Source organism: Anopheles gambiae, chromosome 2 (genome assembly GCF_943734735.2).
Source record: "Anopheles gambiae chromosome 2, idAnoGambNW_F1_1, whole genome shotgun sequence".
NCBI lineage: Eukaryota > Metazoa > Arthropoda > Insecta > Diptera > Culicidae > Anopheles > Anopheles gambiae.
The window spans coordinates 8300257-8316803 of record NC_064601.1 but is presented as its reverse complement, the minus strand read 5'-3'; the positions used below and the strand labels follow the sequence as shown (position 1 = coordinate 8316803).

The 16547-nt window shown below is 42.8% G+C and overlaps 1 protein-coding gene across 28 annotated transcripts in view; it reads left to right on the top strand.

Annotated features, from left to right (window-relative positions):
- Window positions 1-16547, top strand: part of LOC4577273 (peripheral plasma membrane protein CASK) — a 197169-nt gene that overhangs the window by 24438 nt on the left and 156184 nt on the right. For all 28 annotated transcript variants that reach the window (XM_061643792.1, XM_061643793.1, XM_061643799.1 and 25 more), the window contains exons 3-4: window positions 5516-5628; window positions 12688-12793. In XM_061643792.1, the coding sequence (XP_061499776.1) occupies window positions 5516-5628; window positions 12688-12793 (219 nt within the window). The remainder of the gene's footprint in view (window positions 1-5515; window positions 5629-12687; window positions 12794-16547) is intronic.

Sequence of the window (16547 nt, the reverse complement as noted above, 5' to 3'; positions counted from 1 at the left end):
AAATCTTCTCCAAATACAAGTGTGTGTGTGTGTGTGTGTATATCCGGCCGTCCCCGGAAAGTGTCCCCGGTCGATCGGTTAAAGTGTGTCTACTACTCTGCCGAACCGACTGGAGAAGCTGATAACCCCGGGAACAATTTCTGTCTCTGACGACAAGTATAAGGTTCACTGCTGAACGTTTCCAACTCGTTCGGGGACTAAAGAGATTACATTGATTTGCGTGCTTTTCATGTGTTCTATTTTCTGCTTCGACTCTTTGGCTGAAAGCTCGACCAATCGGCGAAGTGGGAGGGAAGTGAAAACAAAATGTATGATGCGGGGTGTGATTTTGGGACGTTCTTCTAACATACGACATACGAGTGTGCGCTTTTTCGTTGCATGCTGCTCGATGTTTGTGTGATCCTGAAGGTGTTTGCGTCGGTAAAATCGTTTGTATTTCCCCGCCCGTGTTGTGTTTTCATTTCTGTTTATTGGTAATGGGATTTAGTGTATAAAAAAGGTGCAAAAAGTCTATCACCTTTCACCGAGCGAAGACGACAGCTGGGAGAAGAAGTAGGATTATGCTTCCGTATTGGATTGTAAATTTTTCATACATGAGCATCATTTTCAAGGCGTAATTCAATACGAATGTTATCGAAGTGGTAGTGCTCAGTGAAGTGGAAGTAAGGCTAATCCTCTCGGAGTGTTTTTTTCACGTCATGTGCTTTACGTTTGAAGATATTTTGCCTGACTTGGCCAGTTTTCAAGGGTAAATAATTGAATACAATTTCGTGTACCGTTTTTTGGAGTATTGTTTTTGTTAATCCTCAATAAAGCTATCCTCATTTGAGCTAGACAACGAAATACAACAATTGGAATGGGAGTTTGTTTAATTGAATTCACTTCCTTCGAAAAATTAGTGTCATTTAATCAAGATTTGGACCACGTATGATATACAGCAGCAGAGCAACTGATAAACTACCCGCTTAGATAATACTTTGTATGGCACAATTTTTAAACATCATTCCTTGGATGTCCCTGCTGTCCATACTGGCGCAGATGCTCCTGTTGGTGGTGGTGATTAATACTAAATTACGAACTACCACTGCGTCCGGCTTACGTGCACACTGCTGATCACAAATGATAAATGATTGATTAAATGGACAACCTGTTTAAAAAGCCTTATGCTCTAGACGGTGAGGCATAATGAAGAAGGGTAACAGATTGGTCGATGCCACCCCATCTTAAACTATGCTATAAACCTTCCTGTTTTTCACAAGCGCTTCACCACGCACTCGTAGAAGCCTACAGACAGTATTTCGCTTGGTCTCGTTGCCGCAGACGATGGAGATGTTATTGTATCATCTATCTTCATTACCTGACTATCCCAGACAACTGCTTGAGGTGTGTCTGGCTTCACCCGGTTCGACCAGCGGCAGTGTGTCAATCCACGTGTATATCTGGTGCTTCTCCCGGTTGGACGGTACGGGTCGATCTCGTAAATGGAAAATCTCTCGTTTTAATGGAAGATAAATATTCGAAGAGCTTAGGCAGAAGTTTTTAATTATTCATTGGCGATTTATACAGTGCTGTAAGCATTTGATATTCATAACCTGTCACAAAACTAATTAGCCGAGGCAGGTTTTACCTGCGTCGCGATAGCCGGTGCGCTGCCCGGGTTGACAGCAAATTTTAGCTTACCGTTCGACGAAAAACGAAAAGAGCCAAAACTATGGTCGATATCCTCGGAGCGGGACCGTCTGAATTGATGTGCGGGGTGAGGATAATAGTTTTTCCGCTAGCTTCGAAAGGATTTAAATGAAGTCCCAGTGTGGAAATGTCCCAGGGGAGGATACGAGCGTGTCCGAGTGTGTACCTTTTGCAAACAGCATGTCCAAACATTGCCCATCATGAAGGTTTTGGGATTTATGTGTACACTGTGTGGTTGAAGTTCACACAGATTACTTTTGATAGCGAAATTGGGCAATGCGTATTGATGGTGGAGTTTGGTTTTGAGTTTTTATTAACTCTCCCTAGCACGGGTACACGATTGCAGCAAAGTATTTCAGTCGAAACAATAGTTGGTTTAGTTTGTTGTTTGGGTACAGCACGACTATATAGGTAGAAGCTTGTGCTCAGAACACATACTCCAATAGCTAGTTTTTGTGAACCCAGTTGTTTGACGAGTACGTGGAAATCATAAATGCTGGGTTTTGAGGGAAAGTTTACCGATCCAATTACCGGAACAAAGCGGTATCGTTGAAAGCATTTCCGAGACGAGCCATTTGCTGATTGTTAGCGGTTGCCGGCTCGTTTCGATGTAACTTGTAAAGAGCTGTCGTTATTGGTTCGATAGCGATGCATCATCGTTATGCAGTGTAGCAATCGATGGAGAACCTCAGTCATCTCGAGCTCGTATCGTTTTAAGCTTTTGATGTAAAACAAATCCTCTCTGCCCATGGCTCTAACTCATTTCATACAATGGGAGTCATCGTGCCGTAATGTTTATAGAAGAAGCTCAATGTTTGTTCTTCTCAAGTTGTTTTGTTTACGAATGTATTACACCACAACATCTTGCTACCGTACATTTGCAGCTATCTGTCTTGTTCACATTGGTCTTGGCTGGGACAAAATCCAGCATCAATTCCATCCGTTGTGTATACGATGAAGCGACGCGAATGTTACGGAACTAATTAATAAAACGCTTGTTACAGATGAGTACACCACCATGCGGGGTGGAATGAGTATATGTGATGCGTTTCGTCATCATCAAGCTGAGTGGATGCAGCCGCCGGAGTATTTGCACTTTGTTGCTGAACGTGTTGAATTCCCTTGTAGGGATTGTGCCAGTTCACCGAACAAGCGAACCATTAGCGATTATTAATAATCCACTCGGGCACATGCTAGGACTGTGGAATATAATATCCGTTTGACAGTCCCGTAAAGTTCGACCATTTGCTCATCTACCGTAAATTTGGCTGTTTATTGTGCATACAGCCAGTCGGACGGCGGATGGACCAGCGATATATTTACCTGGTTGTTAATTATGGTTGGTATCCGCTGTACGCGAATCCCTTGTTTGCCGTAAGCCATTGCAAAGAAGTAGCTCGCTATGTTGGCTGTTACGTTTGCAGGATGTACAGCGGATTCTTTCTGTCGTTCGTTCATCTGGGGCACTCTTGGGGGTTTGTTCAGGGATGCTCGTTTGTTCATTATCGAATCATGAGCCTGGATGGTCGGGAATGTGAAATGTAATGATGCTGAATCCGTTGTTTCGATGTTTGTTATTTGCACGTTAGCCTGTTTGAGAGTTGTTTTTTTTCTGTGCCGGGTAGCAATTATTCTGAGCTACTCTCAGAACCTATATATGCTCAAATAACTCAGTGACAGGTTGCGAAATGGTAGTACCCTGAGACTAAATTGTTCCAGTCAGCAAATAAGCAAAGAATAGTTGTAGTACGTGGGCAAAGTGTAATAATTCTCTATGAAAAGGAAGTAGTAGCTTTAGAAATAAATCTTTTGAAGTGTTTGCATGTCGACTGCGAGACACCAAAGAATTCTAGTGCACCTACGAGGAACGTGTGTAACATCGTCCCATTATGCAAATTAGAATGCATTATTTTTTCGGTCCACGGTACTAAGCAGCAGACGATAATTAGGAACCGCGTCTCTTGTTATCACGTTTGCAAGAAAAGGTAATTTTCTCACCGATGAAGGCAGATAAAGAGAGTATGAGCAGAAGGGCATGAGTGTGTGCATGGTGTCTCGTAAGCTTTTCCCTGTTGCCGTACATTCGCAGAGCTTCACTTTGAATGGCAGAGGTAGAGTGTAGTGGTTAATTTTGCTAACTGAATTAGTAAAAGGGGCGATGTTCATTACGGTTGCGCAGCTTCCCTCCGGGTTGATGAACTGAGATGGGTAAAAAAGGAAGGCAGTCATGAAAAAGTAAACAGCTCCCATGTGGTGCGTGTGAGTGGGCGCGGGTTTTGGTATTGTGGCTGCGAATTGTGGCAGCAGGACTAATTGGCTGGGCTGTAAATGGGCAGTCTCATTAGTACGATCACGTTCACTTTTTATTGCATTTAAGGTGTGTAATCATCAATCCTCCCAAAGGCTCGTTACTTTCCAAGATTAACTTATTTGATGATACGCGATTTGTTTGCGTTTCGATTTGATTTTGCATTTCCATGTGCCGTAATTGTTTCCGTATCATACTCAGAAAATGTACAACCATCACCCTACCTACACGACGCTCTACGCTGCACGAACAAAGGCTGTATGAATAATAAAGCGGGCAGTATCCTTAAACCAAGTGAGAATTGCAAATTTTTTGTAGCATAATGCTTGTGTGCTTTTGCTGGAGCGTATGGGGTAAGTGAGTGTAATAATGGGAGACGGGTACGTTTGTGTTTCAATCGAATTATGCTAGCGTAGCGCGAGCGAATCGATATTGATACGGAGTGCATTCTGTTGTGTGAAGAAACATCTAATTTTCCACCTCGCTAGCGGAGAGACGGTGGCAAAGAAGTGGCACTGGAACGTATCCTCGCCAAATACAATTTACTTTCCGGCACTTTTGCGAGTGCAGATGAAAGTATTGAACGGGAAAATTAGGTGCTAATCATACATTATTCCTAACGGAATGGTGTGCCGTTGAACCAGTACGCTCTGTCGGCAGAGAGCGCAGTGAGTGTATTTTGTAAAGTTGTCTTTAATCCTGTGGAGTAGGATGCTATGGCAGCGCGTAGGGAATGTATAATTTATATTTAAACTTGTATATGTGTATCAACAGCGGTACAAATATCATACGAAAGTGTAAAGAAACAAGGTTAGGCAGCTAAAGAGTTGTCTAATTTTTCAACATTTTTATTCAAGCCTGTGTATGTACAAACCTGTTAGAGCAGAGTATGATTGTGCCATTAAAATATCAGTAAGTTATTTACTTCAGTGCAACATGTTTCTACGCATGCTTGTAGTGTTTCTACTCGCAAAAATATAACCGGTGTAAAAATGAGCATAATTTACAGCATTAAGAATACAGTGGCTTTAAGGTTTGAGTGAGTAAGCAGTGCAAAAAATCATGCAAATTATTCTGTGTGTTTCAACCGACTGCGGTATGATGAGGTAATTAATGTGATTCCTCGTGGTTCTGTTCGCTGGTCGTCGCTGCGCGTTAGAGCACTCGGTAGCGATGATTATGCTTTCTACCGCAGTACCAACTACGCGAGCTGCTAGCGGAACGTGCATAGTCAAGAGTAATTGTCATAGTTGATTTGATTTGATGTCATTAGCTTTATTATGTGCATAAATTAACATTCAATGAATGGATGTGCGTTTGTGGTTTATATGAAGCGTATTATACATGGGAGATGCTGGAGAAGGCTGACAAAGAGGCAGATTCAATGTTGATTCAATGAATTATACATAGCATACGATCTGTAGTTGTGATGTGTGTGTTTACATGCTAAACTAAATGTTGTTAGATATTTTATCAATGCAACTGTTGTATAACGTTTTCTATTGTTTCCAATTACAGAGGTCCATTTTCAATAGTTCGACGATGCATCCATCGGGAGTCGAACCAGCAATTCGCGGTCAAGATTGTGGACGTTGCCAAATTTACAGCCAGTCCGGGTCTCAGCACATCCGGTAAGTACAGTAGGCAAGGTATACATACTTTAGCAAAAACTGTAATACACTATTTACCTTGAAAAGCGCCTGCTGCTACAAGATTAGCTTTAATTTTTTGCAGTGATACCGTGCTCTGTGCTGCTCGTCCCATGTACCTTCTTTACGCCTCCGAGGAAACCGTTCTCGAAAATTGGCTTTTTCATCAGTCAAGTTGTACGTTTTTACACACTACGACACACACACACCCACATACACATCCTCATTACTTTTCATTCCTCATCAGTACATTTTTCCTGCTGACACAGGCCATATTTCAGCAGAAGTCAACCATGCGTGCGGCTCTTTGCCGTTACGGCACCATCGAGAACTTGCTGCCGGCGGATCCGACCGGTTTCCTTGCCAGGCAGTGTCTCCCGAGCACTTCCGTCCGGTCGGTGTGTGTGTGTGCGTATGTGTGGGTAATGTAAAGCAAATAAGTAGAAGCAAAGTCGCTTTTCCGTTCGGAAAGTTACACGCAGCCGACGCTAAAATTATGTTTTCATGCATCAGTGCTTTTCGACATTTTCGAAGAACGTGTGTGTAGTTGCGATTGAAATGGGAGCTTACTGTAGGCGCGAGTACGCTTCGAACTCGCAGTAACATTGGTCGGAAGTGCTTGAAACGTTGCACAAAACATACACCTACATCTTACTGTACGCATTTGAAGCCGCCCAAGAAAACGGGCCGGAAGGTGCTCATTCGGTGAAGTGCGTCCCTGTTGACCCTGCTGGAGTTCGCAAACGGCACCGTGGATGGTACTCGCAGCAACGTTGATCCGATCCGACAGACTGGTGCTGACGAATATGTATAATTAATAATTTGCTGTACGTACGCGCACCAAGGTGCGTTTGGGAGTTTGGTGCGGTAGTCGGTGAAAAGCTTGTGGTTTTGTGATTTTACTGCCTGCTGATTTGGTGTGAAACCACACGCGAGATGACGTGCGCGCAGGGTAAGAAGGGAGCAAAGAAATACTCTCTGGTTTCCCTATTTGGAAGGAAAGCACCCGAATCGCAGGCACGCAGAAGCGAACAGGTGTCGAGGGGAAAGTTTATAGGATTGTGTTGTTTTCCCGAAAAAAGGGGTTTAGCCTCGGTAACAACGGAAACACGTTGCGTTTCCCGGGAGGGCTTTTCGATGGCTTCATCGGTTTTTGCAGGCGTCAGATTGTGGCGTGAAACGGTTGAAGCTGTTCGGGCACGGAACTTCCGTAATTCAATTTGGCGGGAAATGGTCTGGAAGAGGGACCTCGGTAGCCAGCCCGAGCACGAACCGACGTGGAGGTGCCCGTGTGCCTGCCCGTGGATGATTGATTACGTCGTCACTGCCGTTGTCATCATTATTCATTCGTGCGGCACCAATGAAACGCCAGACGCCACCACAGGTCCGGGTACCATTTGCTGGAACGCCGTGGGAGCCATTTTGGAATTTGGAGAATGCCGAACGAATTCACCATGAACGCACGTGCGCTGCTACTGGGGACGGATTGGAGCGACATCCGCGGGCAGAAGACGGTGTGGTGCTGGTGCGATGTTAATTGAAGTGAACTATGTTCACCGCACGCCGGGGTGGGAATTCGATGCGGGAATGGGGTGAGCGGTTGAGGCGGTTCCATCTCGTTTGATTTGTGTGTGAACTCTCATGGAACATCGTCAAGGTATTATGGAGAGGCATGGCTTGACCTGCCGTTAAATGTCATCCATCGTACCCGAAATTCATCGTAAACTTGCGTACGGGTGAATGGGGGTGACAGACACTAAAAGTCACCAGTTGCTTGGGTGAGTTGCGCAAGGGTTATCGGGAAAGTTTTGGTAAGAGTGTACGAGAAAGAGCGCAAGCTTGTGGGATACTTTCGCTCTTTTGCGATTTGCTTGCTGTCACTTTACTGGGAACTCTTACAACAATGGACCAACTGCCTGTGTCGGTTTGGTGCTATCGTCGTTAAAACAGACCAGCAAAGGGGAAGCCAATTATCTTTGGAAAGATTAATGGAACATGGGCATGATTTATTGTGCACGAACAGAGTGTGGTGATGTACCGACCGGTGTCGGGAACTTGGTTTTCCGGTCAGCTGGACGGGAGAACATTTGATTGTTTAGCTCTACAGCAGCCAGGAGCCTGTGGGAAGGCAACACAGAACGAATGTTACAATCGAAGATTGTCCATCACAGAAAGTTCGAATTGGCAAGCACGGCATGTCAAACCGAAAGCAAAAAGGGAACGGCCATATCAGGCAGCACGCCGCTGAAGGAAAAGAAAAACTGCATGAATAATTTATGCCTAGTCGGTTCCTAGAAGCACCGGATGATAGAGGAGGTTACCATGTGTGATCGACTCACACGAGCGCAAAGAAAGATTCGCATTCACTCAGGCAAACTTTCGCCCTGTTTTATTCGTGTGGCGAAGTAAAAGCCTTGCATTATACATTAGCCCAATACGGATCGGTCGTTTTCCAATCGTCCAAAATCTTAGAAGCGATCTTTGTGTGCTTTGTGGCCGGTGCTTGCGGACAGACTCCATCACGCTCGGAGATAATTTGATAAAGTACTGCTGACGACTGAGTATGTATGTTGTTTTCGGTTAGGAGCGGTGATGATGGGAACTTTATTTTTACATGCCCCGATTAGAATTTCTCTTTGAGGTCGCTTTGGGACGGTTTGTAAGTTAAACGTTTCAATTTGCGGTTCGGTGGAATCTGGAAATCTATGCTTATATATGTACAAAACTGCTTTACCAAACCAACAGCAGCAGAGTGTCTTGTAGCTACGACCAAATGCTGTAGTTGTAAGCCTGTACAGACAATTTTCTGATGCTCTTTCGTGAACGTACAGCAATGTATAGCTCTAGCCGATAAAATGCTTTTAGCTTCATTGTGCCGTACCGGTTTCATTTGCTGCAGACTTTCAATAATGCTGTACAGCCTTGCTGTTCATTTTTGCGTTTCATGTACCACCGCTCGTACCCTCCCGCCGGAACGGAGTGTAAAGAATGTCCATCGACGTGAAATTCATTACGTTGAAAAATTACTCGAGTCCGGATGGTTGGCGAACCTACCATTCCGCTGATTAGTATTCTTGCCACACAGTCAAGTCGACCGAAGACATTATTGGCCCTGGTGGTGGTGGTGGTGGTTTGCCGTATACCACAGTTCCGACACCAGTCCTGTTTGTTTTACCAGGGCCGTTGGTCAAAGAGATCTGAAATATTCGAAATCCTGCCCATTACATGGTATCAGTCCCCTGCTTCATCTGATATCAATGGTCACTGCGAGGTGGGAAGGTGTCCGGGCGGCGGACAAAAGTACAACAATGCAATGAGTAAGAGTGGGCGGGATGAAGGGGAGGAGGGTAATAATACACAAAAAAAACCCGCCCGCTGGGACCTGCTGGTGGAGCGTGTTGTGCACAGGCATTCGTTTTGTGCGAAGAATTTGCTGTAGGATGAGCTGGAAAAGCGAAAGCAATTATCATAGATTATGCACTGTGGCTTGCCGTTCGTTTCGATTAGCGGCAGGCCGACCGGCTTGTGTGTGTGTGTGTCTGCTGTTGACTGTGGATGCATAGTTTTTTGTCGTGTCTTTTTTATGCTCTCTTAGGAGCGTTTGTTATGCCACGCTTTGTGTCTAGATGTAGAAAAGAACGAACAGCCTGAAAATCAGGAAGAGAAAAACTAAAATAATTTGTTGTTTATTAAATTTGTCGTTTCTTATCGGAGCAAGATGAAGCAAATGTATATGGCGGAATACAAATCTGTCCAAAACGTTACGGAGTTGAAGCCGCAGCACGCTTTTGACGGACTAAATGTTCAAAAATTGAATTGTTCGCAACACATGAATCGTTTGTAGAAGACTTGTTGTTCAACAATATGTGAAGAAAAATTGACTTCATGCTTCTCATCTTAAAATGAAATAAATCATGTGGGCTACAGTCCTGCTTGTCATATGTGTCATTTGAATTGTTTGCTTTTGTCAAAACTTATTTATTAGCTAAGCTTGTTTAGATTGGCAATGACATGGACAGAAACGATAGCACGATGCAAATTTAAGAATTGTTCATATATCTTTGTTTTAAAGTAAGGTTTATGGGAGTGTAAATGTTGGTTTAATAAAAGAATCTTCAGTTCTTCTTGCTGGTTTGCAGTATGTTTTGATGACTGAAATACGTTCATGCGTTATCTCGTTTTGTTGAAAACGCAGCTCCAATTTGAAAAATAAAGGGCACGTAAATCACGCAATAGATTGGCATATTTTGCATCTTCAAAGTTTTCACCAGAACAAACCACAACGTAGCAAGAACGTAAGAATAAAAAACCGCTATGAATAAATTATGCTGTTCAGTTTTATTGTAAATCCCCGTTGCTGAAAGTGAAATTTATGTTCGGGGCCGCAAGTTATTAAGTTTTTGGCCAGAGGAGAGAAAAGTGCACGTCGGCACGAAGGGAGCGTAATTCGGATTGATTTCTCAATTTTATATGGGTACTCAGTGAATTTCCGACAAAAATGGTGGGGCTTGCGGGTTAAAGATTGAAAATCATCCCAATAAAAAAAAAAGCAAACGAGATATTTTTCTTCGATCGATAAACCCATTTCCTGCCATTGCCTGCGGTTAGTACATTTTCGTTGAAGCATTTCATCTTCACAAAAAAGAAGGGACCACGCTAATAACAAATATTATTTCCAATAATGTATAATGTGGATGTGAAAAAAAACACCCTGACTAAAGATTGAATATTTAATGGTTCCCAAAGTTATGGGAGCTACAGGATGCTGCGAATACTGCTGCTGTCAGACGAAAATTGTAGCTGTTATTTTTCACCCTAAAGCTCACGGCACAATACCTGTGCCCCAAACGCAGATGGGTAGATTTGTGAAAGCGCGAGCTCCACCGGTGTAAGTGGACTAAATAATTTGACTCTGTAAATGGAGCCAGAAGTCATGCAGTAACCGTAAAGCACACGTGTTGTGCCGTGTAGCTTGTAGCATACCATGGGGAGATTGTTTTCTCAGCAGCATGGTAGCAGCACAGCCCTTGCAACACCATTCGTCACCGTTCACACGAGGCATTTGGTTCCCATTCCAAATAGTATGTATGAGTGCTTGTGTGTGTGTGTGTGTGTGTTTGTGTGTGCATGTGATGAGAAGAATTCAATTTCCGGCCAAGTTATGGAGCGTGGGGGAAGGTATACGACGGGTGCCAGCACTACGAGAAAGAATCCCACTACAACATGACCTCTCCTGCGAAGACGAGGTGAAGTCATGGCGAAGTTTTGGTTTGATGATGGTTTGGTCTGGTTGGCTGCTACTACATGTTCTAATGAATGCAAAAGTTCCATCGGTATGTTGGTCATGTGCTTCACTCGAACACATGCACGGTATTATGGCGGCGGGCACAGTGTGTGCTCATCGTATGGGTTCACAGAGGTATAATAAATAGTGTCAATAGGGTAGAGTTATCATTCCTTGTAAGCGTTTCACTTGTTACACGGTCCCAGTGAACTAGTTGCGAATACCTAATTAAGGTGGTTAGCGTTGTAACTTAACAGTCATTTCAATCGGAATTTATATAAACAGTTAGTTTATGACGGTGTACATGTTTGTTCAAAAGCTTATATATGTTTTCATTTATGTTATCATACAAATCACTTTACATCAAACAACGTGTAATGAAATAGATCGATAGTCTTACAAAAACGATTATTTTAATGGATAGAATACTAATTATATTTAAATTTTTACTTAAATTATAAATGATCCTATACACGAATATTGAAATATTTTATTCCTTCACTGTAAATCTGACTGTAGAGCTGGCTTCTATATTGTCATGTGTGCTTCCCTCTCAATGCAAGAGGCTGTGCTAAGGGTTGCCTGCTTAGGAATTCATGCCAGCTTATATATGCAGATCTACGAGCGCGTCACTGAATTACATGCCATGATATTTTGGTAAAGTGTGGTCCCCATTTTTAGCATTTGCTTCTGGCTTGTATGTGCCTGACAAGGGGCCTACGATGGCGTATGTTGGCTTCGTAGGCCGCCGTGGAGTTGCTGATTTTTCAGAGCTTTTTGGCTTGTTGGTTGGCTTTGTCCTGCCGCCGGTGGTTGACGTTTGTAGCTGCTTCTGATGCAGCTGCTGTTGCTCGCTCTATTTAAACGGCCTGTGGGATTAGGTCGCCGATCGAGAATCTAGTTGCCACGCCTCCTTCCCGTGGTCGAATTGCTGGAATGGAAATGAAGCAATTTTGAGCCCCGAGCCGTTGAACGGCATTTGATTATTTTGCCCGTGGTGCACGCGCATACATTGTTTGTTATCGTATCAAACCTGTAGCTTGGTTTTTGTTTCAACCGGGCTGATGGTGTAAGAAATAATTTCATTTTAATGGCGTGAATGTTAACGAGCAATTTGATTTATTTTACAAGAAGGGAAAATATAATATTATTGCAAAATTTCATGCTTGCGGAAAAATTGAAAATCGTGTGTAGCTACAGCCTCAGATTATTAACAAAAATAACGGAGAAAAAAAACGAAAGGAATGAAGCTAAACTTTCATGGTGACGGTTATTCAATGTGACTTGCTTCTGACAAACCTTGTCAATGCTTTTTACTGCATAGCAAAAAGGCAGAGTATGGTACCGCTTTTAAATTCAGAATGTAAGTTGTATTTTTGTTTTTGCTTTTCAGTTGTTGTTTACCATCGACAAGATCAAAAGACTGTACAATCCAGAACAAACAAATCACAAGCTTCACAAATTTATTTGCAGAACCGACGCCAAACATGGCTGAAATTAAGGCTGTCTGATACTCTATCTGTTACATCCCTTTTTATCTTGCCGAGCAGAACAGCGCCGCACAAAAGAGGCGATATGTTTACGATGGTGGAATTCTCTGTTATCTTTATCTAAAATAGCTGGTTTTTCTTATTTACCGCTTCTGTGCTTAATTTTTTTTTTCTGAAAATAACAAAAGTTTTTGTGCGTCGTTTTTCGTGGAAATCTTCGAACTGTGAAGACTTATGCTGCCTGTCTACTTCCCTCGTCCATTACAGATCTGAAGCGGGAGGCCACAATATGCCACATGCTGAAACATCCGCACATCGTGGAGCTGCTGGAAACGTACAGCTCGGAAGGAATGCTGTACATGGTGTTCGAGTAGTAAGTATGATGAATGTTATTTGCCCGTTGTGCAAATGGAACCCAAGGCGCCGTGACGCAACTCCTGTGCGTTGGTTTCGTATCCTTGGAGATGCAGTATGTTTGAGTTGTAATAAATAGACACGCAAATGCTTTGCATGTGTTCGGGATGGGAGAGAATCCTGCATTTCTGGAGAATAGTCCATAAATGAGGGTATTAAAAGGTAAAGCTTCGCGATCCTGCGGTGGAAGATGTTGGCTAAAGAATGGAATTTCGTGGAATATCTTGTTGCAGTTGATACGTGCTATTGTGAACGCAAATAAGTGCGTCGCTTTTTACTGCTTTTATTAAATATTTATTGTTACAAAATCGTCTGTTAGGCATACATTGTTACTGTTATCGATTTGATACGATTATATGAGAAATGAAACATGTAAAAACCCATTTTATACTAAACATAAGCAGTTTGAAACCCCAAAGCTCTTTGTAATTGAAACTAGCCCACTGCAGCTTCAGGCTGTTTTCCTTAGAACTGGGCGTGCTTATTTTGGAAAGCCTCTTTATGGGCATATTTTATGCATCTTTTTTTGTACGACGCTCATTCGTGCGTGATGATAAGCGCGAAGCATAAAGTAGAATTGGAAATAACCGTACGCAGGAACCCATTCCCGCCACTGATACGCATCTGGAATATTTTTCGATCTCTTGAAATGCTCTCCATTTTTTGGCACGCATCTAAATTTATGATTATGGATAAACATCAAGCTCTTCGGCTCCCGTGGTGGATCGCCAACCATGGCCGGACCGGCGCTGGGTACGACTTTTTCCGATCAATATTTTACGGATTCATTGCTTGTGGATGTCCTGTACCACTTTCATCACATTTTGACTTTCGCTTCGTAAGAAGTGGTCTAGAAACGATCGATTTAAACACTCACTGACCGGGGGAGGCGGGCAAGCGATGAAACGAGCGTGCGGAAATAAAGTGGACTTTTGGAGATGATTACCACTGGCATAATTTTCCGTCGAATCATCTTAAGTGGCCGGAGCCGGACAGTATTGGCCAGCGGACAGTTTGTTCGCTGACTAAGGATAAAAGATGTTACGAAGTCGTTGTATGCTGTAGAATGCAAACTTTTCCCCGCACAATGTAGGCGACTTGATTTGATGTTGATGGTTTCCTGGAAGCCGAAGGATGATGGTGCATTCACGCTGGTAGGTCGGATGCCTTTTCGATAGTTTGATGTTCAGGTCAGCAGTGCTTGGCTCAGCAGAGAAAATGGGAACGAGTGGGAGGAAAGTGTTTGCGCTTAAAGAATGGATACGCCACAGAGAGCAGAAGCCTCGAACGCTTTGAGCTCTGATCGAATTAGTGTAATTAGATTTTATTGAAAGGAAAGGGAGAGAAGTTTACCGCCCGGCGCTTGTTGCCGGATAGGAGTGCGGAAGGAAATGGTTATCCTTTTTAGCTGCCCTTCTGCCCAAAAGCGATATTGAGCGACTAGAGAGCACAGCTGGTTTTGAGTTAAAGGAAACGGTGTGCAAAATACACTCTGGGTGAGGGTTGATTGTTTGAGCAGGAATGTTTGCTTCCCCGCCTCCGGCTCGTGGTTGACACGACATTGAACCAAATGTGCTTGCCCGAAATAATGTGGTATAGATTTAACAGTAGGAAACAAAAGAGAAAAGAACAGATATACCACCCAATGAAAATGCTCCGAATTTTGGTAGCGTTAGGTGGTTGGAATCGGCAGAAACGCAGGACAGGACGAAACTGAATTAAAACTATTTCAATAACAATATAAGTAGCTGCTATTGTGAGAGAAACTTTTGTCCTTTGCCCGTTTGCGAATATGTTGCGGTGGAAATTGTGCCCGTCGAAGTTTGGTTTGTTATTGGCGTAGAAGCGCGTAGAAGTGATACAAAGGGACACACTTCTATATTGTTTGCCGTATGATGCCTGAAATATCGTTTCATTCGCTTTTTTGCTGGTGGTATTGCTGGAAAACGATGTTTTGTATTATCTGCTTAGTATGAATCTCGTTCGAGCTGTACATCTACCAGAAGACAATTGTTCATTTTGGAAGAAATGGCTCAATTGAAGATATTTAAAACCTTGAAACCCCTTCATTCAGGCTACAATTTGATACGGGTACGAAAATACAAACAAAACATTAAAAAATTTATTGTAGAAAAATCCAGAATTTACAGAATATTTGTGTTATTTTTTAAACAGTTCCGAAGCACAGCAATGGTGCTTGAGTATGCGCTGGAGTATTTACTGCAGGAACTGCAGATAAATACTTGTGAGCGTAATTGCTCATAGAAGAGATTTGTTCCAGCTCATTCTATATTTTATGCAAGCATTATTTCAAACGCGGATTGAGGGTACTTTGCTGTCCAACGTATTGGTGTACATTAATACACCATTTCATGTGCTGATTTCTGTGATTCATTTGCACGCTCGTAAGGGGTTTCCACGCCTAATGGTCACGTACGGAAGTTGATTGCGTATAGGGCTCTCGAATGTTGGGGTGAAAATTTGCCAATATATTTTTTTTTTGTATCAATCGGAAGCAATCAAACAGACCTTACTCTTTCGTGGCGTTGTGCATAGGGTTTTTAAATTTACTATCGTTTCCCGATCTTTGCGAGAATGCATAAGTGGTGAGGGAAATGCCAGATTAGAAGAGCAATTTTTCCATCGTGCTGAAATATTGGCTCGCCATTCTCTTTTGTTTTTTTTTGTTGTTGTTGCTGTTCATGTCTTGTTTGTACGTTCGGTTGCTGTTCATTAATAAAGAGGATCGAATCGAACGAAACGTTATAGCATCACGTTTCGGTAGGGATTATTAGTTAAACGACCACACGGCAGTATGGCCGAGCTGCGTCCCAGCAGGAAATTGGTCTATGGGATATTATCAAAAGCTGTAAAAATTGATTGAACGATAGCTTTTTTGATTTGAGAAGTGCTGATGCTTGGTGCTGAATGGCAAATAGCATGGAAAAGAAGAGTTTGAGCTTGGGTTATTCCAATTGAACTTTTCATACGCCAGAATATTGCAGTAATTATAGAAAACCAGAAACCATTTTTAGCAACGAAAATGAACCAAAAAACATAAAATAATATAAACATACAGAAGCAATAAAAACAAACAGCAGGAAAAAAAAATTTCCTGCTGTTTGTTTTTTTTGCTTCTGTATGTTTATATTATTTTATGTTTTTTGGTTCATTTTCGTTGCTAAAAATGGTATGTAAAAAATACGCAGCATCGTGTTTCAAGTTGATAATTGATGCTTTCGTTAGAAAGCCTTCTGCTATTGAAACGAGTCGATGAGTTTTAAATAAAGGGGTGTTAGCGTGATTGATTCGGTAAATCATTCTTGCTCAAACGCATCCATAGCGTTGGCAGAACGTGCCGTTGTCGTTAATGTTTTCACAGCACTTTAGCGGTTCAATCACTCGGCTCAGCATTCAACAGAACACTTCAGCTCTGGCTCCGTTTATGTAGCACCCATCAGCGAAACCATCATATCGCAACGAGCGGCCAGCTCATGATGGACCAGTTCTCTTTTGTCATTATCATATTTTATCATGCTTAATTTCGTTACCGTGTCGTGCATTAGGCAGAGTTGACGTTAGTGATCGGCGTTCGAAATCAAGCTCGCGTTGGAAGCCAACGCGAGTGCTTCCCACCATCAACAACGGGCGGGTATCAGACTTTCCCAGCGCAGTCTCAATCGCTATCAGTCTCCCGGGAAATGGAATGAAAT